Consider the following 25,822-nt stretch of genomic DNA (forward strand, 5'->3'; position numbering starts at 1 on the left):
ATTATGGAAAAGTTAACGTGGCAGATGTCATGCCACATCCCTCTACTATAAGCAGACATGTCAAAGAACAAGCTGATGCAATACGAAACAGTATAATGCCTTCTGTTATTGCGGAAGTTATTAATAAAACATGTGCTGCGACAGTTGATATGTGGTTCAAATGGTTCAAATGGCTCTGAGCACTGTGGGACTTAACATCTGAGGTCATCAGTCCCCTAGAACTTAGAACTACTTAAACCTAACTAACCTAAGGACATCACACACAGCCATGCCCGAGGCAGGATGCGAGCCTGCGACCGTAGCAGTCGCGCGGTTCCGGACTGAGAGTTGATATGTGGACTGATTCGCATAATCAGGTGCACTATTTGACTCTTACATCTCATTACATTAACACAGATTGGTCTTTTATTTACAACAAAATTCCCGGACGTTAGGAAGACGGGAGTAAATATTATAAAAGAAACAACTCTATGAATTTAGCTGTGTAATGTACCCGTTCTTGGAAACGTTACTTTTGTATTAAAAGAAAGAGAGAGAGAGAGAGAGAGAGAGAGAGAGAGAGAGACAGAAATAGAGAGACAGAGAGAGAAATAGAGGAGAGAGAGAGAGAGAGAGAGAGAGAGGCGTTGTATTTGTACAGTACAGTACAGAGCAGCGAGGCGAGGTGAGACGTCAGCGGTGACCGGTCATGCTCGGTTATCCGCGTGTCCGGAATCCGGACATCAGACATGGGGCGAGTACGTGACCGAGCCGAGTCGTGTGGGGCCGGTCAACAGGCGAGCCGTGACCGGTCAAACATGGAGCGTTGCAGCACTCTAGTGCCAAACTGTAGCTTTGTCTACATTATGAGTAAGTTGCTAATTTTTGCACCAGGCTGATAATTTATTGAGATTTTACTTCATATTACTGTTAAGTTTATCGGATTAAATATCGACACATATATAACAGCATTATCTGCGAAAAGCCCGAGGTACAGGTAAGTCAGTAGTAGCGTTGCGATCCTCCTTCACACTCCCCTGGGGCAAACGGTAGATATTACTTAAGTGTGTGTGGATGACTCTCCATCAAGGATAATGGTCTGCGCCTTGCCTGTTAGGAAATTTTGGATCCAGTGCAAACCGGATAAGATACCCCATATCTTTAGTAGGTGTCGATATAGAACTTAATGAAAAGCATTTCCAAAGTCTAGACCTCTAGTTAAAGTTAAATTGCTATTTCCGCACATGTTTTCGTTTGTAAAGGGAGAAGAACATGACGTCAAGCACACGGAATGGCTTGAAAGACATGTACTAGTCTTACTGGTGTCTTGATGGCGCCTAGGTGGGTTAGTGGAGCACGTGCGCTGACGCGTGCGCGAACAGCTGATAACGGCGATAAAGGGAGAGCAACCTGTGTCGTCTCACACCTGTGGTGAGTCAAGATACGGGCGCGCACGCGCACACACAACACACCTCTATTCGCCAGCCGGTGAGGGCTTCTGTCTTGCCTTATAAACGTCCTCGCCACAGACAAGTGGACAGGTTACGATTCCCACATCAGTGTGTGACATATTGTGCGACGAAAGTGAGTGAACTGTAGACAGTGCCCAGTCCGCGGCTCGTGGGCAATATTCCCACCAAAAGCAAGGCTCAAGAAGTAAATTTCGTTTATGTAAACTTACAACAAATGAAATATTTTCAATTTGAAACTCTCCCCACACGACGCTGTTGTCTCATTGGTCCATTGCCCTTGAACCACACAAAGTCTCGTTTTCATAAACGGCCAATCCGTCAGATGCGCTGGCCTGTAGTCTTCCAGCTACTTTAGTCGCAACTGCGGAACTAGAGATCCAGAGACGTGTAATGAAATTAATTTATGGTTCAAATGACTGAGCACTATGGGACTTAACTTCTGAGGTCATCAGTCCCCTACAACTTAGAACTACTTAAACCTAACAAACCTAAGGACATCACACACATCCATGCCCGAGGCAGCATTCGAACTTGCGAGCGTAGTGGTCGCGCGGTTCCAGACTGTAGCGCCTAGAACCGCTCGGCCACCCGGGCTGGCAAATTAATTTATGGAAATACAAGGAAATATTGTGTTATTTCTGTACAGTTGTGGTAAATAACGTTTTTCATCGTAGTTATGATCAATACAAGTCGGTAGAAGTTCGAAATCTTCACGTGGATTGCAATTACTGCCAATATTTGCTGTCTAACACTACCGTAATTTTGTTATAACAAGTTTAATTTGGTATCATGTATATTGCTACAAATAAGAACCACATTTTAACATGAACGTCTCTATAATGGGCTTTCACGAAATCTTTTTAGTTTACTGTGCAATTTCTACTATGGCAGATGATCGGTACAAATCGTGTTAGAACTGCACGTGATGGCGGAAGCTCATTCCCCTCGTACCCTTCGAGAGTAGAGAAAATTCTTTATAACGTGGTTGCACTGTACTGCCTGGTCGGAACAACTTGCTCCTGTGTCTGGTCGGGAGTCATCGTATTGAAACTACTGTCACCTGATGGTGTGAGCTAACAGTATACATCCTACGTTCGACCGAGCAAACCCCCCCCCCCCCCCCCCGACATATCAGCTTTTTTCTCCCTCGGCGCTTACTGTCAAGTACTGTACATTATGTGCGGCCCAAAAATATTCGTCTTCTCCCATAGTCGCTCACGTAAGCTAAAAGATTGGACATCCCTGCTCTAGAAAGTGGGAACTAACTTGATCTAGGTATTATACACAGCCACGAATCGAATAGGGCTGAAAATCGCCGACAAGGATACAAAAAACCACCTCTACGTATTGTACCTTTTCCTCTTTGTACCTTTTTTCCTCTTTGTACCTCCTCCCTTTGTACCTTAGAAGAGGAAAAGGAACGAGAGATGCTATTGGCCTGTTAAGAACTATAGGGGAAAGATAAATGGAAAAAGGTAGAGAAATCTTTGCTGTTTTTATAGATTTAGAAAAGGCTTTTGACAGAGTTCAGTGGAACAAGCTGATGGATATTCTGAAGAGGAAAGGAGTAGACTGGAAAGAGAGACGACTGATACAAAATCTATATTTACAACAGAAAGTAAGGATAAGGATTGGAAATTAAAAGTCAGAAGGAAGCAGCGTTGGACGAGGTGTTGGACACCGTTGTTGCCTTTCCCCGCTGTTGTTTAACGTATACCTTGAAGAGATTATTGCGAAAAGCTTAGATGGTAAAAGAGGAATATGTATTCGTGGAAAGAGAATAGAATGTATAAGATTTGCTGATGACATGGTATTAGTGGCAGAAAGTGAGCGGGCAGTGAATAACATGCTGAAAGATCTGAATGATACTTGTGTGGAATATGGGATGCAAATAAACACAAGAAAAACAAAGTGTATGGTCATCAGTACAAGACGCAGACTGTCCAATATTAAAATAGGACAACCTACCAATAGCCAAGTAAGTGCATTTAAATATCTTGGAAGCACAATAACTGAAGACTTGAGATGTCACCAGGAGGTGAAAACTCAAACTGGCATAGCGAAGGAAGCATTCAACGGAAAGAGGAGACTCTTATGTGGCAAATTAGATAAAGGACTTAGGAAAAGGCTTGGCAAATGTTTTGTCTGGAGTTTAGCACTAAATGGGGCAGAAACAAGGACGCTTAGACGAGACGTTGAAAAAGGGTTAGAAGCATTTCAGATGTGGATGTGGAGGAGAATGGAGAGAATGAGCTGGATGGACAGAGTGAGTAATGAAAGAGTATTGGAAAGGGTTGGTGAGAGAAGATGTCTACTGAAGGCTGTAAGAGAAAGGGAGAAGAACTGCTTGGGACATTCATTGAGAAGGGAGTGCTTGCTAGCAGATGCTTTGGAAGGATTGGTTTGTGGGAGAAGACTGAGAGAAACAAGGAGATACAAGATGATATACGACATAAAGAGAAGAGGAAACTATGCAGATCTGAAGAGGAGGGCAGAAGGCCGGACAGCCTGGAGAACTACCATGTGAAAACCTGCCTTTTGGCAGAACACTGATGATGATGACGTATTGTACAGTGCACTGCTGAATTTATAGGAGTTCCACTATTTTAGGTACAGCCGAATAGAGAACAATGTACGAAGGCCATCCTGAAAGTAATGAGCAACAATTTTTAAAATTTTTAATCGTTATTTTTCAGGCAAACCAAGTATACAATCTCAATTTACATACTATCTGTCACTTTTCAACAGAACCCCTATTTTTTTCCCACATTTTCCCCATCGTTCTGTAAGTTTGAAAATATTCTGATGTTAGAACTCCGTTTCAGCTTGTGGAAGAGAGTGACACACGGCTTGCCGACATCCTCCACCGTCTCGTAGAGTTGGCCTTGCGTCTTACAGAACCGAGAAGGTAGCAGTCGGAGGGTAGCAAATCCACACTGTAGGGAGAATGTGAGGAGTTTCCCCGCCCAAATGTCTTGAACTTCACCATAGTGACACGACCAGAATGGGGACGCGTGAGCTGCTTCACAGGGTGCAACGCACGGCTTCACAGGGTGCAACGCACGATGGTGCTTCAAAAGCATCTAGATATAATGGGCTGTATTTATGATTTGTGCAGGTTTAAGAAAATCAGTCAGAATGCAATCCTGGATCTCAGAGGACAGGGTATATAACTTTCCAAGCAGATGGCACTCTCTTAACTTGCGGTGATACCTGTGTATACTCCGTTGGCCCGTTGTTCTTCTGGCAGCCTTTACACGAGGTGTTGGCGCAAGGCTGTTGGGAACTTATCGCAGCGCATATAGCTTCGTTATGTTTATAGTTGGTGGCGAAGAGGCAGATAAGACGAGTCAGGGCGCACGACATGAAGCGGTTCGTCAGATTGCCGCAGCACTGAGACACCCGGTCTTCTTCGCCACGGTTGCCCTCGGTGAGATGTAATGCTCGTCCTTTGCAGTGAAGAGTGTTTTCATTGCTATTATTCTACGTACGAAAGCAGCGACGACCATGTGCAGTTTCTTACCGACAGTTTGCTTACGAAGATTACTGTGGAACAGTTTAAGAAGTTGTATCGCTACCTGTGCTCATTCGTTTAATAGATTCATAGAAGATTGCTTGTGTCCCCTTTTCAGTTATGGCGGTTACTATAATTGAGAGCGAAATCTGAATATCTGAATCACACAAAATGCTGCTAGAGATGAAACACACCTAAACTGTAAGAAAAAAAAAAAAAAAGAAAAATGGTAATGCTAACAGTCTGGACGACTTGGGACTGCTAGAATTTTATCGCTCCCATCACCACCTACGGAAACAAATTCTCCGCTACGGTACAAAATTACTCTCAAAATAATTCGCGAGACTGATATCAATCCATTCCACTGGGAATAACTGCCGCGCAGCAAACAAGAAGCTAGTCTTGTTTGTATATTTCGTGTTGGCGGAATTTTGATAACCATCTGTAGCTTTTCGTTTTGCGACGCATTCTCAGAAATGAGGACAGAGCACAGAACTGACTCCGCTAACGCAAAAATCTTCTCTAAACATGCTCTTTTCTAGATACACTCTGTAAATATTTACCGATGCGTTATCGGCGAGAGAGGAGTGAAGATAAGGCATATGTCGACAGACTCAGCTCTTCGCGATTGCGTCTCCAGGTAACGTTTACTCAGACGATAGCTCGAAGTGAATCAGATGATGATCTGTATACTCCGACTGAGACAAGAGCTGTAGGTACGAGAGTCAAATATTTCATACCGATAATGTTCAATTAGTTCCCGTGAAAATTTGTAGGACAGCAGTTTATCATTCAAATACCTATCTTTATTTTACCTCGTGGAACAGCTAGCTTTAAATTTATACTATTGCTGGAAATTAAAATAAGGGCACTGAAGACATTTTTTTCTGCCTGCAGCGGTTCTGATAAGGAGTCCCTTGGGTGCGAAGTCGCAAGTTCAATCTTCGGTAACGCTCGTTTGAAAGTGTTGTATTAACAGTTACGACAGGACAAATATTAGCTGCTAGTGACTCGCCATGTGTATCAGGAGGGCGACAGAAAATGAGGGTCCGGGAGGTTCAAATCACGCACTGTGGTTGTGGTACAGAAAGAGAAAAGAAGACAGTGGCAGTGTGAGAAAAAAAAGGGATACGGTGGCAGTGGAACATAGTTGACAGTGGCGGAACAGTGTTAAGAAAAGAGAGAAGGAGACAGTGCCAGTAGGACAGGAATAATGAGAAGGAGAGAGAGGAGAAGTGGGTGATAACCAGTAATAACGAGAGACAGAGTCTATGGCAATGACAACGAGGAAGAGAGACATGGTGACAGTCAGAAGAGACAGCAGCAGTGGAAAGGAATGAATAAGATAGTAGCAATAAGAGAGAGCACAAGGGAGACAGCGGCAGCGTGAGGAGAAGGTAGTGGTAGAACAGAACGAAGCAGGCTGGCAATGACAGAGAGACTCAAAGAGATAATGATAATGAGTTGGGCTGAATGAGTGAGTGAGAATGGGCAAGTGGGAGTGAATGGATATGAGCGACTTACAGCGACGGACTAGTGGATGTGAACGAGTTATAGTTAGGGGAGCTCGTGGGAGTTTGAGGTGAGTTGCACGTTAAAAAAGGCGCGAGTATGTTCACATGCCAACGTTTTTGGGATAAATTTTGAAGGTACTGAGACAGGTAGAACGAAGCAGTTGGTGTACCCCTCTTTTCAGTCAGTCCTTTGAACAGGAGCATATTCACCTTATTTGTGCTTCGATAGGATCGTTTTACCGCTGGTCTTATTTATATTTAATTAATGTTCTACAACAATTAAAACGGTAAGCCTGATTTCCAAGCTGCTGTTGCTGCGAGGTGGCGTAGATGGTGCCACATGTTGTACAGCAATGTAATTTGCTTGCTTATGTCAGATGCCGGGAAGGCCTGTAGCAGGATGGCATCGGACCAGACAAAAGATTTGTTCTTTAATTGATTTTTTAAATGTAGTTATGGAGACTTCAAAAGAATCGATCGCTAAATTACGGCACATCAACATTGTGGCGAACGTTGTGGCGTTACAGGTGATTCATAAAATACCCACCAGAGGTGCTATTTCGTATTTGATGGTAGATCGTCATAAAATGCCGAAGTTTAGTTTAAAGCAGTTTGCAATGATTGCTGTTGCACTTGATGATGAGGAACAGAAATAGCGAGCAAAAAGTGTCTGTGTTAGGAAAATGTTAAAAAATCGAGATTTTGAAGCAGAGTTCCACATTATTTATAAGGAGCTTGAACAGGAGGAGAGGGGGAGGAGTAGTATAAAAAAAAAAGTTCAAATGGCTCTGAGCACTATGGGACTTAACTTCTGAGGTCATCAGTCCCCTAGAACTTAGAACTACTTAGACCTAACTAACCGAAGGACATCACACACATCTATGCCCGAGGCAGGATTCGAACCTGCGACCGTGGTTCCAGACTGTAGCGCCAGAACCGCTCGGTCACCCCGGCCGGCGAGGAGGAGTCATCGTTCTATAAATATTTCAGGATTTCTAAACAACATTTTTTTCTCTCTTAAGCAAGATACAAATAAAAATTACGAAGAGAAATTAAAGATTCCAATTCATCACGGATGAAGATGACGGTCTGCGTAAGATGTGTCTACATGGGCTGTTTTTCCCAACTAAACAAAACAAATATGGAGGCGCTACTTGCCGGCAGTAACAGGGAATTATCACGTGACTGTCAATGGCCCGTCGAAACATTCTTCCCGAGAAACCTTGACGTGACGTGTTAATGACGTTCCGTTGACGGCGTGTGTGAATGCAGAGGAGAATCTTCTGACGCGGCGGTGACGTTCCGTCAAGTGTGAATCCACCTTAAACTCTTACAGTCCACACCTGCATTACAAAAGGGTCACCCTATAGCCCAGTCTAGTTGCAGCCTGCCTGTTTAACTGTTTCCAGGGGCAACAAAAATTTGTTTTCCAGTATTTTGTTTAATTATTGACCGAATTAAAGAAATTTAACAACTGAAATAATCAATTCATTAAAAGATATCTGTTACGTTAAAGTTTTAACACAGTAAGTATTACAATCAGGAACTGTGTCTTGAGGCAGCCTATCAAACGGCTGAAATTAACCACACAATATTCATCCAGAATTTGTAAAAGAGCGCTTAGACATTTCTAAGAAACTTCATACGTAATTCTGAAACTTTTTCACCTTGACACCCTCGGAAAATAATGAAAGTAAGAAAAGTTTAAGTCCACGCAGTAAAATTTCGGCGCCAGGCACGACGTTTTAATTTATTACTTCTCTGCTACTAACGGTAGTCGCAAAAAATTTTGCAGACGGTGTCCATATATACCACTGAATGTATCTGCACAATTATATCATTGTACGACACGTAGTTCAGCAGGAATGACGTCATAAAAATAGAGATACGTGACAGACTTTCTGTTTGATACATGGAAGTTCGATTCGTTACAAAATCGGGGATATTTTTGAGAAAGTGTTACTGTTTATTCTATTACATGAAAAGGGGATAAATTTAATAAGGAACAAAGGAATATTAGACATGCAGCACGTCAAACAGTCGCTTCCCGGTACACATTTTACTACGTTGCCGCACTGTACTGGAGACGGTCGGGAACAGCCATTTCCCGCCAGAGACCGCTTCTTGTTCGTCCTCAAAGGCTTCATTTCCAGTAGCAACGGCCGTCAGTGGGTCATTAACAAGCAGTTGGCGAACGAACGTCCTGGGATAGCTCGTCACTGAGTCACTGCCCGCTGCTGCCGCGACTACTGAGTGGATGCAGCCAGACGGTAGCAGAGCTGGACAAAGCGCGGGTCACTGCCTCTCCGTCAGAAAGGCGTTGAAAAAGAAACGAGCCGAAGGCATAATTACAGAACCAGTACCTGTGTTTTAGAAGTATTGACCCTGGCTGTTGAGACACTTGTCCTGCTGTGACAAGAGGCAGTAAATGGCTGTCTCATAAAATTCCCGGGGCTGCGATGTTAACCAGTCCTGCACGTACAGCTGGACGTCGTCGTCCGAGGTGAATCGGAAAGGTTATGCTGACGTTCTTCTTTGACCAAAATGGCCCCATTTTGATTCACTTCCTGTAGCACGGGACAACAGAGAATGTCCAGCGTTACTCGCAAACCTTGACCACCCTTCGCCAAGCGATCAAATCAAAACGACCTGGCAATCTCACCGTGGGGTCATTCTACTCCACGACAATGCAAAGCCTCATGCGGCCAATACAGTCGCGGCACTATTGCAGAAATTCAAATGGGAGTTTCTCGGCCACCCTCCACACGGATCCGGATCGGTCCCCCTGTGATTACGCCATTTTTGGTCCCCTTAAAAAGGCTTTGAGGGGCAAACGATCCACCTCGGACGACGACGTCCAGCTGTACGTGCGGAACTGGTTAACATCGCAGCCCCGGGAATTTTCTGACAGCCATTCACCGCCTTGTGTTATACTGGGACAAGTGTCTCAACAGCCAGGGTCAATACTTCTAACATACGGGCACTGGCTTTAATTATGCCTCCGGCTCGTTTCTTTTTGAACGCCCCTTATACACAGTAGGTACTGTACTTCCACACCACGCCCTGTTCTCGCGATCTAGCGCAGTAGTATGGCAACGTAAGGACACGAGTCATTAAGTCTGTTTTACACGAGCGACTTTCTGGTCAGAATCGACTACTCGTGGTGGGTGTGCGTCACGTGATCGTGTAAATCGGCCGCCAACCACATCGCGAGCGGGTCTGTGATTTCAGTGGCAAATTGATTACGCAGACTGTAGAGTTCTAAAATACTGTGTATACTGAGGACAACCAATGTGCGAAAACAGCAACCTGTGGTGTCGTCTGTTAACGTACAAAGTTAAACGATTCTAGCCGCATTCGCTCATGTTATGGTAGAGGGAGCGAAAGGCTATTTACAATTTGTACAGAAACCAGATGGCAGTTATAAAAGTCGAGGGACATGAAAGGGAAGCAGTGGTTTGGAAGGGAGTGAGACAGGGTTGTAGCCTCTCCCCGATGTTATTCAATCTGTATATTGAGCAAGCAGCAAAGGAAACAAAAGAAAAATTCGGAGTAGGTATTAAAATCCATGGAGAAGAAACAAAAACTTTGAGGTTCGCCGATGACATTGTAATTCTGTCAGAGGCAGCAAATGGCTTGGAAGAGCAGTTGAACGGAATGGATAGTGTCTTGAAAGGAGGATATAAGATGAACACCAACAAAAGCAAAACGAGGATCATGGAATGTATTCGAATTAAGTCGGGTGATGCTGAGGGAATTAGAGTAGGAAATGAGACACTTAAAGTAGTAAAGGAGTTTTGCTATTTGGGGAACAAAATAACTGATGATGGTCGGAGTAGAGAGGATATAAAATGTAGACTGGCAATGGCAAGGAAAGCGTTTCTGAAGAAGAGAAATTTGTTAACATCGAGTATAGATTTAAGTGTCAGGAAGACGTTTCTGAAAGTATTTGTATGGAGTGTAGCCATCTATGGAAGTGAAACATGGACGATAAATAGTTTGGACAAGAAGAGAATAGAAGCTTTCGAAATGTGGTGCTACAGAAGAATGCTGAAGATTAGATGGGTAGATCACATAACTAATGAGGAAGTATTGAATAGGATTGGGGAGAAGTGAAGTTTGTGGCACAACTTGACCAGAAGAATGGATCTGTTGGTAGGACATGTTCTGAGGCATCAAGGGATCACCAATTTAGTATTAGAGGTCAGCGTGGAGGGTAAAAATCATAGAGGGAGACCAAGAGATGAATACACTAAGCAGAGTCAGAAGGATGTAGGTTGCAGTAGTTACTGGGAGATGATGAAGCTTGCACAGGATAGAGTAGCATGGAGAGCTGCATCAAACCAGTCTCAGGACTGAAGACAACAACAACATGGTAGAGGATTTTGTAGTTCATGAGGTCTACCCGGTCAAGCAAAACGCTTGTAGTGTGCACAAATAAGTATGTAAATTTTTAAAGAATACTGTTAACTCATCTTATCTGGCAGTGAATAGTGAAATAGTTTTGAGATTTCACGACTGATTGATCTAAATATCGGTGGCCGTGCGGTTCTGGCGCTGCAGTCCGGAACCGCGGGACTGCTACGGTCGCAGGTTCGAATCCTGCCTCGGGCATGGGTGTGTGTGATGTCCTTAGGTTAGTTAGGTTTAAGTAGTTCTAAGTTCTAGGGGACTTATGACCTAAGATGTTGAGTCCCATAGTGCTCAGAGCCATTTTTTGATCTAAATATAAATACAGTTGTTACTACCAATGTCTGTTACATATCAGTAACTTCCCACCCCCTATTCTTTAAATACTCTAACTCCCTTGTACAGAACAACTTCAAACGTCTGATTGCTTTACAAATGAGTTAACAGGTTAAATATTTGGTGTTAAATAAGTAAAACCAGTATGCGAGAAAATTTTGGAAAAGTTTTAAAATTATTTTTAAAGTTTGCTGGCTGTCGCCAAGTGCTGTCATTATCAAACACTACACGAGCATAGTATGGATAACTTACGCTCCGTTACAAGAAAAGCTAGTTTTTCACGTTTCTCAATGTTTATGGCGTCGTGCTCCCTGAGCTGATGTGGATGCAATGGAAAAAGTGAATCTCTTCTACTCTATATTTTGATCGAGAAACAACTGGAAAATACGCTTATGGATGTTAAAATGGTTTCTAGTGTTGCCTTGGAAAGTGTCCTACTTGGCCGCTTCAGGTTCAATAATTAACAAGTGAGATGGGCACAGACGAAAAAACTGGGACATGGAAACTGAAGGTAAGTGATAAAGTGGGGTGAGTCCCAAGACATCATCAAAACTGCACTGCCAAGAAATGATACAAAAACAGTTGCGGAAGACTACAAGGGTCTGAAAGAAAATCGTTATTGTGCAATAAATAATTGAAAGTGTTCCCGGGCTTTATGTACACACTGTATATAATAGTGTGGTATCTTCTGCTGTTGGTGGGCTTGCTTTTAAATTGGTGGCTCTATGAAACTGCGAGGGACTCGGCGTTGTGGAACGTCTTGGGTTTGCTTGTGCCAATGTTTCTTAGGTGTCTGCTGTTTTCTCTGTAGTTGTCTAGCTTTTTGAAGACAGCTGTGGCCAGCTTCTTCACTATTGTTTCTATTGTGTCCGTCTCCAAGGCTTTGTGGAGAGTTGTTGTTTTTGTCCATACGGGAGCGTCTAAGATCCATCGTACGGCTTTATTCTGGAGTCCGTGGTTTTTGGTTTCGTTGGCTATTCCACATGATGTGGAGCCGTAGGTCATGGCGGGGAGGTAAGTTGTTTTATATAGGTTCTTCTTGGTTTCTTGTCTCATGTTTTCACTCCTAAAGAGTGGAAATAGCAAGGTTAAGCGCTTTGGTTTTCTTCTCGTTGATGTTGTTGGTGATAAGTTAACTTTCTATCTATTGTAACGCCTAGGTATTTGACTGCTTTCCTCCAGGGCAATTCTTGTGCGTTGAGGTGTAGTGTTTCTAGGTGTGTGGATCGTTTTCTAGTGAAGTAGACGGCTGTCGTCTTTCCTGCGTTGAGTGTCATCTTGTTTAGGCGGCACCAGTTTTCCACTGTATCGAGTGGTCGTTGAAGTTTCCTGGTGTTTGCCAGGTGTGTTTTGCCGCCTGTGTAAAAGGCGGTATCGTTCGCGAATTGGGCGATGCCACAAAAGTAGTGCTTTTACCCCCCTAAAACTGCTATCTGAACCCGACAGAATTGGCACAGGCCAAAATAAAAGACCGTTTCAGGGAGAACACTCTCACTAGTGACGTGTCAAATGAAAGACTGCAGAATCTTGTTAATGTTGCTTTCCTTTCAGTTACTTACTGCAGGAATGTTCAGCAGCTGGAGCAAGGGTGTTTTGTAAACATTACTGCTGTGCTGCGTTCAATAAACGCAATATGTAAACAGATTCAAAAAATCAGTTTTTTACTTTCAGTTCATAGTGTCGTATGTTGTACATTCATCTACTTTCATTTTCATTCTTTTTGAAAAATAAATAATATACAAATTGTACGTAAAACCCTCGAGCAGGAATATGTCAATAAATTAGGTGATTTCCAGTCTGACGGAAGTCCCATTGAAGCGGGAAATATTTCCGCGAATGCCGCCTCCGATTTCATGTTAAGCACGAAACGCAAACAGCCGACACTGCCCTCTCCTCACCCTTCGGCAACCCGAATACGAGGGCAAAGCCGTTCCCGACATCCACCGCGCCAATCGTCAATTTATCTTGGACAAACATCTTGTTCTCTTCCAGGGATGACCTTTTCTTACCACAAATTAGCGTTCTACAATACTGCACAATCCACTGCAGATCTAAAGTTTAGATGATCTACAATTTGTGTTTATAGCGATAAATATGAAATTGTTCTACCAATGAGGAATGTAAGAATCTGTCGATATATAGTCTCATTTTCACCATGGCGATGCCCAGTACACTGATAGTGTTTAATGAACATGCTGATAATTTTCAACACCTTCTCTGGGCTGCCACAACAGTATCATTGTCCGAGAAAATCCTGTGAAATTTTACTTTTTTCCCGCCAAGGGCTGAGTCCAGTGTTACATTTGATAAGGAAAGACATAAAATACTTCTGGAGATATTTGCTAGTTGTACAGTCCCTCTGCAGGACGATCTCATATCCCACAAAAAAAGGATAACTATCGTTCCATTAATAGCACAGTTTCTATTGTAGTAAAAAATTCGGAATTGAACGGATGTTCAATATTTCTATGTACATAACTCTGACTTCTGCTGTAAATTGTAAATTAAATCTGCGAAGGTCAATCGTCTTTCCAAAACAGGAACAGCATACTTTTGCTAGAGCAGAAGGGCGTGCGGAAAGCAAGGTCCGCCCCAAAATATTGACTCCAGTGAGGATAGAAGCGATACGGTAGACGCCAAACCTCCTTCATGCAGAGCAGCCGAAAATGTCCGGGAACTAACTTAGAGTTTCGTACGGAGCAAGGCTTAAATGAAAGCGACGGAACAATCAGCAATCAACGATGTAGAAGTGTCCTTGCTGAGTGTCACACAACTGCACATAAAAAGAGATGTACTGTTACTGATAGCAATAATCACTGAATTAATAAATGATCCACCGCACCGCCAGAAATTAACAAGGACACCCACTTATTGGAATGGGCGTGGGAAGGGTTAAAGTGTGTGGTGTGGTGTGGTGTGTGTGTGTGTGTGTGTGTGTGTGTGGTAGGGAGGCGGCTAGATTTCCAAACGAAAGTGATCTTCGGGATGAAACTAATTAATTCCGTTCTTGGAATCTGACGCTGGCATCACAGGTGATAACCGATGACGCTGTTACAACGTGAGTTTTCGCCTGTTTCTGTAGTTCATAACAGGCCAATACCGAGAGGCACTTTCTACAACGGGTTGATAGTAGCAACCCCTGCCCATCACCAATTTTACGATGACAAACCTTGACACGTAACTAACCTCCCGAGTTCTTGAGTTTCGGAGACGAGGAAAGCATTAGATAGAGACAGCAAGCGCCTTGTTACAACAAGAAGAAAATGATATTCATTATTTACGTCTAAAGAAAATGGATTATTGGCAAAAAACTTTACACATTCTTTCATTTCACAATATTCGTTCATCTCTTTGGGAAGATAATACCCCTGATACTGAAACTTACATTCTAAAAGTATTTGCATGGAGTGTAGCCATGTATGGAAGTGAAATGTGGACGATAAATAGGAAAAGAATAGAAGCTTTCGAAATGTGGCGCTACAGCAGAATTCTCAAGATTAGATGGGTAGATCACATAAGTAATGAGGATGTATTGAATAGAACTGGGGAGAAGAGAAATTAATGGCACAACTTGACTAGAAGAAGGGATCAGTTGGAACGACATGTTCTGAAGCATCAAGGGATCACCAGTTTAGTATTGGAGGGCAACGTGGAGGGTAAAAATCGTAGGGGGGAGCCAAGCAGATTCAGAAGGATGTAGGTTGCAGTAAGTACTGGGAAATGAAGAAGCTTGCACAGGACAGAGTAGCATGGAGAGTTGCATCAAACCAGACTCTGGACTGACGATCACAACAATAAATATTACAAGGGAAACGCCCCATCGCAGATCCCTCAGATTTTGTGGTAAGATTGCCTAATGGATAACCTGTCAAAAATTAAACACAGATCAAGTATGAGAATAAGAAGAAGGTGTACTTGAACTGTGAAAAAAGAAACAAAACAGTCAACGGTCGAAGCTTAAGATCTGCAACATCGAGTGAATTGCAAGAACAAAGGAGTCGTGGCTATGTGGTCACCGTGTTGGACTGTAACTACATGTTGGAAGCCACTGTGTGTGTGTGTGTGTGTGTGTGTGTGTGTGAACGACTTCCCTCGAGTCCCTTTTTTTTCACAAAATTATGAACGTTCCGTCCGGTCATTTGACGCGTCTGTTCTCCTTCTGCAGTCTTGGCAATTGATATACTATACACTTAGAATATGAGTAATGTGGTAAGAATACATTACTGTGGCAAGTAAATGTTATAAATAGTGAGACCAGGTAAGATGCTGCATAGACACCTCTCAGATATGAAAAAAAAAAAACGAAAACAAAAAAAACGGATGTGAACTATGTTCCAACAAAGGAATGTAAAAGAGAAAACTTCCGAATCGGGACACGAGTCATAACACGCGATACTTCTGTATAACAAATAGGAGGTTAGTATGTCTGGAGGTCCCTTCCTCACACCACGCGTCACGGACACAAATTTGAATGAAGCGAACAGACGCGTCAATGACCGGACGGACAGTTCATAAATTTGTGAAAACTTCCGTCGTCCACCGCACAACCACGAAGCCATGCTATTCAACTGCGCTCGATGTTGCACATCTTAAGCTTGGACCGTTCACTGTTTCTATTTTGTTTCTTTTTTCACTGTTCACACCTTCCCGTTTTCACGGCTGATCGATGTTGTTTTTTACGGGCTATCCATTGGGCCATCTTACTAAAAAACCTGAGGACGGTGCGATGGGGAGTTTCCCTTGCCAGTCACGGCCCTAGGCGGAAAGTGAACCGCTTTTGCTAACAGCTACGCTACATAACCACGCGTGCCAGCCTCCATAAATGATTTCTAAAAACAAACTGCAATTTATTTTATATTCTCTCTGTTTAACGTCGCTTCCGCTTTTCTTGAAGCGAATAAGTATTTTGTTATACAGGATATTTCAGGATAAGGCCGACGTCGGTTGACGACACACACACACACACACACACACACACACACACACACACACACAATTCTCAGTGGCTTCCAATATGTAGATAACTGAAACTGACAGGAGTGAGTGAGATGGAGGCTATCGTAAATAATCACGGCAATACTTCTTGTATTTTATTGTTAATTTGCGTTCAGGAATTATGTCCTTCAATTAAAAAGGCTAACTGAACGCAATTTATTTTATAGTTCGTGTAGGCACTGCTACGTGGTAACTAAACCTGGAGTGCACAGTCCTTTTAAACATAAAGTTGGATTAAGAACTAAGCAACAAAACTCAACATACATGGCAATCTGTCAGTAAATTAACACCTACATGGTCTCGTTCCCTGACGGCTGTATCTCGGAAACCGTTGACATTAGAACAAATGCGTGTGTGATGTTTCGCTTTCAACGTGGTCCAACTTCACTTTTTATTGTACGTCTCTCTCTCTCTCTCTTAAAACGCAGTGCGCCCGTCGCAATCTTGTTTTTGTGCTTCATGTTGTCTTTGGTAGGTTTTTATTCCCATCCCCGTACAGAAACGCCAATACTCGGTGAATGAGTTTGCAGAAATTTGTCTTCATTCGTGTACTTCGCATCCCAGTGTTTTATGTCACTGCAGTGATTCGGCCTTTTCATTTTTTATTAGCATGTATTGAATAACTAACGCTATGGGTGTTCAAGCCTCGCTTGGCTAGTGAAATTTCTGTATGGCTGTTAATAACCTAGCATTAACGGGCAAGAGATAAATACATTAAGCAGATTCAGAAGGATGTAGGTTGCAGTAGGTACTGGGAGATGAAGAAGCTTGCACAGGATAGAGTAGCATGGAGAGCTGTATCAAACCAGTCTCAGGACTGAAGACCACAACAACAACAACAACAACAACAACAACGGGCACTAATCTAAAACTTAACCATTCATTCTGATAGGATGAATAGTTTAATAAGTACCATATTGGTTAGTATTGTCTGGACTGCTCAGCACCGAGCGATTTTGGCACCTCGCAAAGTTGTTGTGCCAACCGATTTTCTGTCAGTGATAAACCAGTCAAATACAGTCTCATGATTTAAGCTTTTGACTGTTTTGTTCTCTTATAATGCCGCAACTTGAATTTTTAAAATTATTTGTCCGTTAGGACGGACAGATTTCTTAGTAATGTACCTCTTTTAAATGTTCATCATCCATAACGAACTTGACTGAAAGAAGGAATACGTTGATAGGACACATCCCGATGCATTAGGATATAGTTGATATGGTAACAGAGGGAAATGTGTGTGAACGGGAGGGGGCGCAGCGGCTAAAATTGACTTGGATGCAGTAAGCAGATTCAAATAGATATAAGTTGTTGTTGTTATGCAGATATGAAAAGACTTGAGGGGAGAGCTGCAGCAAACCGGTCTGCAGACTAAAACATCGGGATTAGGTCAGTGTGAATATTCCACTTATGGAAGGGAATGCTTCGTAATGACCGAAAACCACGAGGGAAGCCTGTTAGCGTTGGTGCTGGTTGGCAGACTTGGGCTCTCCCTACAATCTGATCTTGAGGGACGCCGCCCACACAGCGCGTTGACACTGCCAGACATTCTCAAACTGCTGCCTATAGGCCTTCGCCACAGGCATTTGGCTTTTGAGGGAAGATTATATTTAAGTTCCTATTCAGCAACTGCGCTGATAACCACAATGTTGAGCACCATAAAACCACTATTATAAAACAATTGTCTCCTGTTTAGTGTAGCCTTGCTACGAGAGCGTAATCTCCACTACGCCTTGCCGACATACCCGCTAGGCTATCACAGTGACGACTCTGCCCTTTAAAAGAGAACGGGTGCTCGTTCGACCTCCGGCGGCCGGTGCGCGCTGACGCCACCTACCTGTGCGCGCAGGACGCCGCCTCTGCGCACGACGAGCGCAGTGCCGGAGGCGAAGCGGATGCTGACGCCGGGCTGCACCACCAGCGCGCCGCGCACCTCGAGCGTCGCCCGCGCCTCGTAGCGCCTTCCCGCGGCCAGCACCAGCTCGGCACCAGCCGCCACCTCGGCGGGAAGCAGCTCGGCCTCCGGCTGCTGGGCGCCGCAACCGGCGACCAGAACCACCAAGCACCACAGCACACGATGACTGCGACGGCACCGCTGCGCCATCGTCACACACCGACCGCGTCCTTACTCACTCGTCTACTGGGGAGTGGAGAGAACGGCCGCGCCTGAGGACGACTGCGGATCGCACCTTTCCCCCTCCAGCACGCTTGACCCCCACCCACTCCCACAGGTGCGCGCGCAGCCGGCTACCGGTAAATTACGGAGTCTGCGAAGGGCAACAGAGAGCGCGTAGATTTAGGCGCCTAGGCGGTATTAGAAGATAATACATTGACGATAAGACAATGTTGAAATTACCTTTGTCGACGTATTGGCATTTCATATCTGTCACATATGTGCATTGTTTGTCAACAGTACACTACACAATGTGTTGGAAGTCGGATGACTGAACTGACATCTGTCTGTGAGAAGCTACAGCGTAATATTATTAAAGCTCAAACAGTACGACGTTTATGAGGAAAAAAGAGTTTCTCTCGCATAATCTGCACGGATTCAGAAAAAAAGGGCCATCCGTGTGAAAATCGAGTCTCTATTAACATAAAAGATCTCCCAACATTTGATGCAAGTGAACAAATTCCGTATTCTTCGATTACAGAAAGGCGTTCGACAATGTACAGGACTGACGGATTCTAAACAAGATACGATCACATGTCACTGTTGGGCCCCGAAGGAAGCGCAATAGAACCACTACGATCTCACTACACATAAATAATATACCAGGCACGATCAACAGTAACGTAAGATTGATAGAAAGCTTAGTCATAGAACGATCTCAACGATATCCAGATTGACATTTAAAAAAAAAATTCCAGTTGGTCTAATGCAGCTATGCCAGAGGGTTCCGCAAGATGCTATTAGAGTAAAAATATATTAAATATATTTCGTATGATAATAGATTTTTTGTTTTGGCCGCTTCCTGCATGAGCAGAGCTTTAGTGAACGCTAACTTCTGCGTCTAGCGTGTGTCATTTTCAGTTCATACTCAATTTTTATTTTTTTAAGGAATTTGTTATACTAAACATTCAGATTTGAAAACAAAAATTTTGAGCAATAATCAAAAATTTAACAGTTTTAATCTGCCAGGAAGTTTCAACAATAACAATGATGGCTAAATTGAAAAAGTTTTAAGCTCAATATTTTTTTCAATAATGAACATGTCAATGTTTTTTCTAAGTACCAAAAATAGAACACGTATAAAAACTCTTAATTCGGCTTTTTTAAGTACTTGATACTGTGATATGACAGTGTACCAATCATGCTCCATGAGGGGTCCTCGAGAAAATTTTGTTGGGAACCCCTGGTCTAATGAGTTGTAGCTACCTTCAAATGAGATTAACAGAAGGATAATGCCTATAACGAATAGATATAAGCCAATAGTATCCAATTACATTAGTGATGAGTCTCTTGAGTACGTCACATCGTATGAATACATAGAGTAATACTACGAAGCAATATCAAATGGGACAACCGTAAGATATCAGTGTTACGCAAAGCAAATGAAACTTATTGAATATTTTTGAAGGATCCTGCAACAGACTGCGATATTGGACTGTAATTCTGACTATCAGATTATTTTACCCTTTTTGCAAACAGGAGTGACCAGAAAAAATAGCAGACGCCATGTGAAATACAGGGTGACCATAAATTATCTTTGAACTTAAGGTGTCAATAACTTTAAAACTCTACTAGAAATTAGCAAATGTAATCAACTTTTATGGCTTCCAGGTACCGCAATATTGAAATTAAACCTGATAAAAAGTGGACACCACAAGAGGTAGCTCAGTGTGCCGCCAGGTTCATAGTGATGTCATCCGATAGCCGAGTGGAACGAAACTTTCAAGCACGTATGGAAGGTAGCCACGGTCCCGACCAACTGTTCGGGCTTCACATACATCATTTTTTGAAACAGGTAATGTTCTCCATAAAAAGGGGGACGTGTCGCCGATCTGTTTCAGGCGCCAATGTGGACAAGGTGTGGCACGCGTCTGCAAGTAGTAGAACAAAATCGGTGCTTAAGGCGGCCAGAGTGTTGGAAATGAGACGGTCAACAGTAGTGCACAATGTTTTGCATAAGAGGTTGCGGCTATATCCCTACAGGGTGCAGCTGCTTCAGGCATTAAAGCCTACAAACAAACCTCAGCGCGAAGTCTGCAGTGGACGTGCTGAACAATACTGGTGCGAACAATGACTTTTTAGAAAATGTGTGTTTCTTCGATGAGGCAACGTTTCATGTATCCAGCAAACATAATCATGGACATCTTGGATATTCGGGAATCCAGCCGGATATTCACATCGTTCTCGCACGATATTTCAACAGTGTGCCTCGCTGTCTTCTTCAGGTGCTACCTGAGATTGGACAGCTCCTTCCAGGCATAAATACTGGACTCGATCGACCCTAGGACCAGTCTCAGGTAGCACCTGAAGAAGACAGCGAGGCACGCTGTTGAAATATTGTGCGAGAACGACGCGAATATCCAGCTGGATTCCCGAATATCCAAGGTGTCAGCAGATCGCTGGGAAAACATGAAGAATTACAAACAGAATCGTCTTAATGTTCATATATGGGGCTCACAGCATCCTTATGTTACACGTGAAATGGAAAAAGTTATCCCAAGGTCCATATTTGGTGCAGATTGACGTACTGTTGCATCATTGGTCCATTCTTTTCCAACGAGTCTGCCATGAACGGTGGTGTTTACCTGGACATGTTACAAGAGTTTGCTGTGCCACGATTGGAATACCTGCAACCTGATGTCATATTCCAGCTGAATGGGGCACCACCCCACTGGTCACTAAATGTCAATCGATTTCTATATGAAAATTTTCCGGATAGGTGAGTTGGGCAAGGTGCTCCAGTTCAACAGCCACCAACATCCCCTGACCTCACATCATTAGACTTCTTCCTGTGAGGTTGTGGAAAGGATCTGTTGTACTGAATCACGGTTAGAGACCTACAGGACCTGACGGCACGGGTTCGCAATGTCACTGTGGAGATTTTGAACCATACATGGAGAGAAATGGAATTCTAACTAGACATTATCCATGTCACTAAGGGTGCACATAGTGATGTGTAGGAATGAGGAAACAGAACTTCATGAATTATCACATTTTGAAAACCACTAGTTAATTTCTCATACTGTATAGTCTTAAAGGTATTAAAGTGTTAAGTTGTAAAAATAATTTATTGACACCCTGTATGTTAATGGGTCAAACGCCACCACGCCAACACGCATGGTCATGTGAAACCCAACTCACACTTCTCACATACAACATCCTGAAAACCATGTATCAAGACAAATTGCTTGCAGTATTTCTTGACTTCCAAAATGAAACAGACTCTGGTTTCTTGAAAGTTTATAATGAGGCTTTCACAGGATAGTACTGCTCAACATGTCAGATTTAAGGAAGAAACCGAAGTAGTTAAGAAGCGTTTTGCTTGATTTGTAACTGGCAGGTTTGATCAGCACACGAGTATTATGGAGATGCTTCATGAACTCATATGGGAATCCCTGGGGTAAAGAAACATTCTTTCCCTAACACACAGCTGAAAAAAATTTAGAGAATCTGCATTTGCAACTTACCGCAGAGCAATTCTATGGCTAACAACATACGTGTCACGTACAGACTATATAGAAAGAGAAAAGAAAAATTAGGGCTTGTACAGAGGCATACAGTTAGTCTTTTTCCCTTGTTCCATTTGTGAATGGAACAGAAGAGGAAATGACTGGTAGTACGTACGAGGTACCCTCTGCCATACATCATATGGTGGCTTGTGGAGTATGTGTGTGGATGTAGATAATTGTTGCCTATCTTCAAGCATCTGCAATTTCAGGTTTATAAGCATCTGTATGGTGCCCTCCCCTGCACAAAACAACCTACAACTATTTGAGCTGTCCACCTTTATATACATTTAATACCCCTGTTAGTTCTATTTGGTATGGGTCCCACAGGTGTTTAGGAATGTCTTCTTTGTAGACTGATTGCATTGTCCCAATATACTACCAATGAAACAGTCTGCCACCTTTGTATTCATGTAAGTTGACTGACGATAATTGTGACTCATTGATATTGCAGTATAGGAAACTGTGTGTCTTTTTGTTAAGTGAAGTACACAATCTTAAAATTCTGAACACTGAAAGTGAGCTACTAATCTGTGAAACGCTTAAATTTTGTTGGAGTCTGACTGAACATTTTTGAAGTCTTCTTTTAGACAGTACTAAATTGTTAAGAACTACATCATCAGCAAACATTTAAGAGTAAGAGTCCCAAACACACTTTCCTGGGGCACATCTGAAGTTTTTTGTCTATCAATGAATCCCCATCCAAGGTAACATTCTGTGACCTCCATATCAAGAAATCCTCAAGGCAGTCATAAATTTTCTTTGGTACCCATATGATTGTACTTTCATTAATAAGTGTCAGTGTGGTGATAAGCTAAATGCCTTTTGGAAGTAAAGAAATACTGCAGCTACCTGACTGCCACGATTCGTAATTTTCAGGATGTCACGTAAGGAATGTTCAAGTTGAGTTTCACGTGACCGAGGTTCCTGGAATCAAAGCTGGTAACTGTCACCACATCTGCAATTCTGTGGATTTTGTAAAACAGCTCGACAACTTAAGGGTGAAAGACTCAAATATCCTGGTGAGTTTTGACATGGTTTTGTTATTCACCAGGGTGCCTCTACAAGTGTCACTGGAGCTTGTTGGTCAGAAATTTGATGAGAAGACCATCAACCTTTTCAGGCGTGTCCTGACCTCCATATATTTTCTGTTTAATGGAGAATACTATGAACAAACTGAAGGAGTCACAATGGGCGGCCCAATCTCGCCTGTGGCCATGAATTTGCATGTGGTGTATGTCAAGGAGGAAGCCCTTGTGTCATCCAAATGCAAACCCACATGTTTTTTCTGTTATGTGGATGACACGTTTGTCATAGGACCCCATGTAAGCGACAAATTTCTTGACTTCCTTACAGATTTAAAATCCATACATGACAACATCAAAATTACTATGAAGACCAAAGCGGAAGGAATATTACCATTCCTGGATGTCATGGTCAAGAGAAGAGGTGACAGCACCCTGGGCCACAGTGTGTATCAGAAGAAAATGCACACTATTTGCATGCAGACAGCTGCCACCACCCTATACAGAGGAATGGGGTACTAAAAACACTAGTACACAGGGCACACACTATCTCAGAGGCAGGGTGTCTGTGCCAGGGTACCCAGAATAGCAATTTTGACACACTCTCTGCCCCATCACAACAGTGAGATAGAAGAGGTCATGGAGGAAGAGGCAACCACTACTCTTGTACCACACACTGGCACACTACGAATAAAAATTGGACACATACTGAAGAAGCAGCAACTAAAAAATGTCTTTTGCCCACCCAATAAAACAAGTCATTATTGGAGAGCATCAAAGACGAAGACAGTTGCGGAAGGCAGGCATACACCAGATTCTGTGTCAGTACGGAAAGACATATATTGGACAAACAGTGCGCACTATCGATTGTTGCCAAAACGACCGGAGGTACACTCGGCTGACATACCCCAACAAGACAGCAATAGTAGAGTGCAATTTGAGAATCACACAATGAATTACAAATGTACTGCAACCTTGGCATAGACTTGAAAGTACCGAGACAGTGTTATTAGAGAGGCCATTGAAATTTTAACCACGGATGACCTCATCAACCAAGATTGCAGTTATAATCTTAGCAAGGCTAGAGAACAAGCACTGAGTTTAATAAAAAAAAAAGACTCTCAGCAAACAAAACAATCTGGTGGCCATGGCAGACAGAGCAACTACATCAACACTGCCACAGAAGCAAACACTAGCGCCACCGGGACAGTCGACACTCAGAGGGGATGGCTTGCACGTGTGGGAGGGGGGGAGCTAAGACAGGTGTGCACCTTCAAGAGCTCAGTATGTCAGTGAATCTGACGATGGAGACATGTCTCATCACTGAATATTGAGCTTGCTGGACATTATGAACTGGCAGTACACTTGCGGTCTGTTTGCTAGACACATATACCAGGAGAAACTGAATCACATCTTCTAGTTCATCCAACACACTGAAAACCTGCTTACATCTTAACAGGTAGTTGACAGGATTCTGCAATTGAAATGTTTTGAGGTTTCTCAGGTATCTGAAATGTAGAAAGCAAATCCTTTGTCACCTTCAGTATCATTCATTTATTATTAAAATTACACTGAGGTATAGAATTCTGCCAAAATTTCAACAGAAGTAACAATTTATTTTCCTTGGATTTCTCACTCCTTTTCTTTCTTCAAAGGAACATCAGTGATGAGTTTTGAGTAATATGTAACTTCTCTTGTTGTCATGTTAAAATCCACTTCTTTTGCCATGACACAGCAGAGTTTATGAATATTCATCCTACTGACATTCTCTTGCAGTTAAAATTGTGACAGAATCCTGAAAATATTATTAAACCAGCAACTGAGGACAAGACAAGTAAATAGTTTATGAAAAAGCCCATTCTTGGCATAAAATGTGTAATTCCAACAATTCTTGTTTCAGCAGCAATTTATGGGCCTTAAAAATAACATTCTTGCACAGAAAAATCTGTAGTTACTTGAATATTGTGGCAGGGACAGAAATTTTGCATATTAATAATATGCCAAAATACTCTCTTCTTTGCATGCTATCATTTGCCAAAATCTTTCTCTCATATTTCAAACTGTTTATGAGATGCAGGGGATCTTACAAATGTTCTTTCTGGCTTTTTGCCTGGTATTTGCATTTTGGAATGGAGCACTGCACATACTATCCATTTTCCTGAGACTAAATCGGGAGCAACATCCTTGTAAGTTTAAAGAACAGTTCAATATTTTAGCTACATTTCCTATGCAGCAACAATTGACCCAGCACGCATCAAACACAAATTCATAGTGACTACTATTTTTCAATGCAAACCTTTCGAATTTCTTGTGGTATTTTACTTTATCTTATCACAAAAACTATTAACAAAATGACAGGCAGTTCATCATGAAGTTGATGAATAAGCTACGAGATATGTGAGAATTATTTTTTTTTACCAAATAGTCTCTTTAAAATCATTTGAGAAAGATTGCAGATCAGTCAGCTTGCATGCCTTACCATTCACACAATCTAACAAGTCTGCTAGCTTCCACCCTGACTCATTCACTGTGTGAGAGCTTGGGCACACGAGATAGCCTCTACAGTCCCTGCAAGCCAACAGTCGTGTGCACCATCTAGTAAACTTACAGTGAAACTTACTACAGAGGATCAAGCAGAGGTATCTCTGCGTGACATCAGGATAACTGTTGGGAATCTGAAGTGTCAACAATGATAACACAACATTATCAGAGTTCAGTTACTAATTCACAATGATTAAAAGTCATCGTTCTTTTGCACCAGCCTCAGCTGTTGCTCATTCAGCTGCATGCTGGATTCTACCTGATGTCTCTCGAGTCAGCTCAACATTTGTACGTCCAGGAAATGTCAGCGAATCTGGCACCACAGAGGAGTGCTGGTGAGTAGTGCGGCCATTTCAGGCT

General features: G+C 42.7%; 1 protein-coding gene across 1 annotated transcript in view; it reads right to left on the reverse strand.

Annotated features, from left to right (window-relative positions):
- LOC126092760 (protein bark beetle) overlaps nt 1–18,321 on the reverse strand; it is a 380,473-nt gene extending 362,152 nt beyond the window's left edge. Inside the window, exon 1 of the mRNA XM_049908487.1 lies at nt 18,055–18,321. Coding sequence (XP_049764444.1) covers nt 18,055–18,321 — 267 coding nt within the window. The remainder of the gene's footprint in view (nt 1–18,054) is intronic.
- Between the last annotated feature and the right edge of the window lie 7,501 nt (nt 18,322–25,822).

This window comes from Schistocerca cancellata, chromosome 7 (assembly GCF_023864275.1).
Source record: "Schistocerca cancellata isolate TAMUIC-IGC-003103 chromosome 7, iqSchCanc2.1, whole genome shotgun sequence".
In the NCBI taxonomy this organism is placed as follows: Eukaryota; Metazoa; Arthropoda; class Insecta; order Orthoptera; family Acrididae; genus Schistocerca; species Schistocerca cancellata.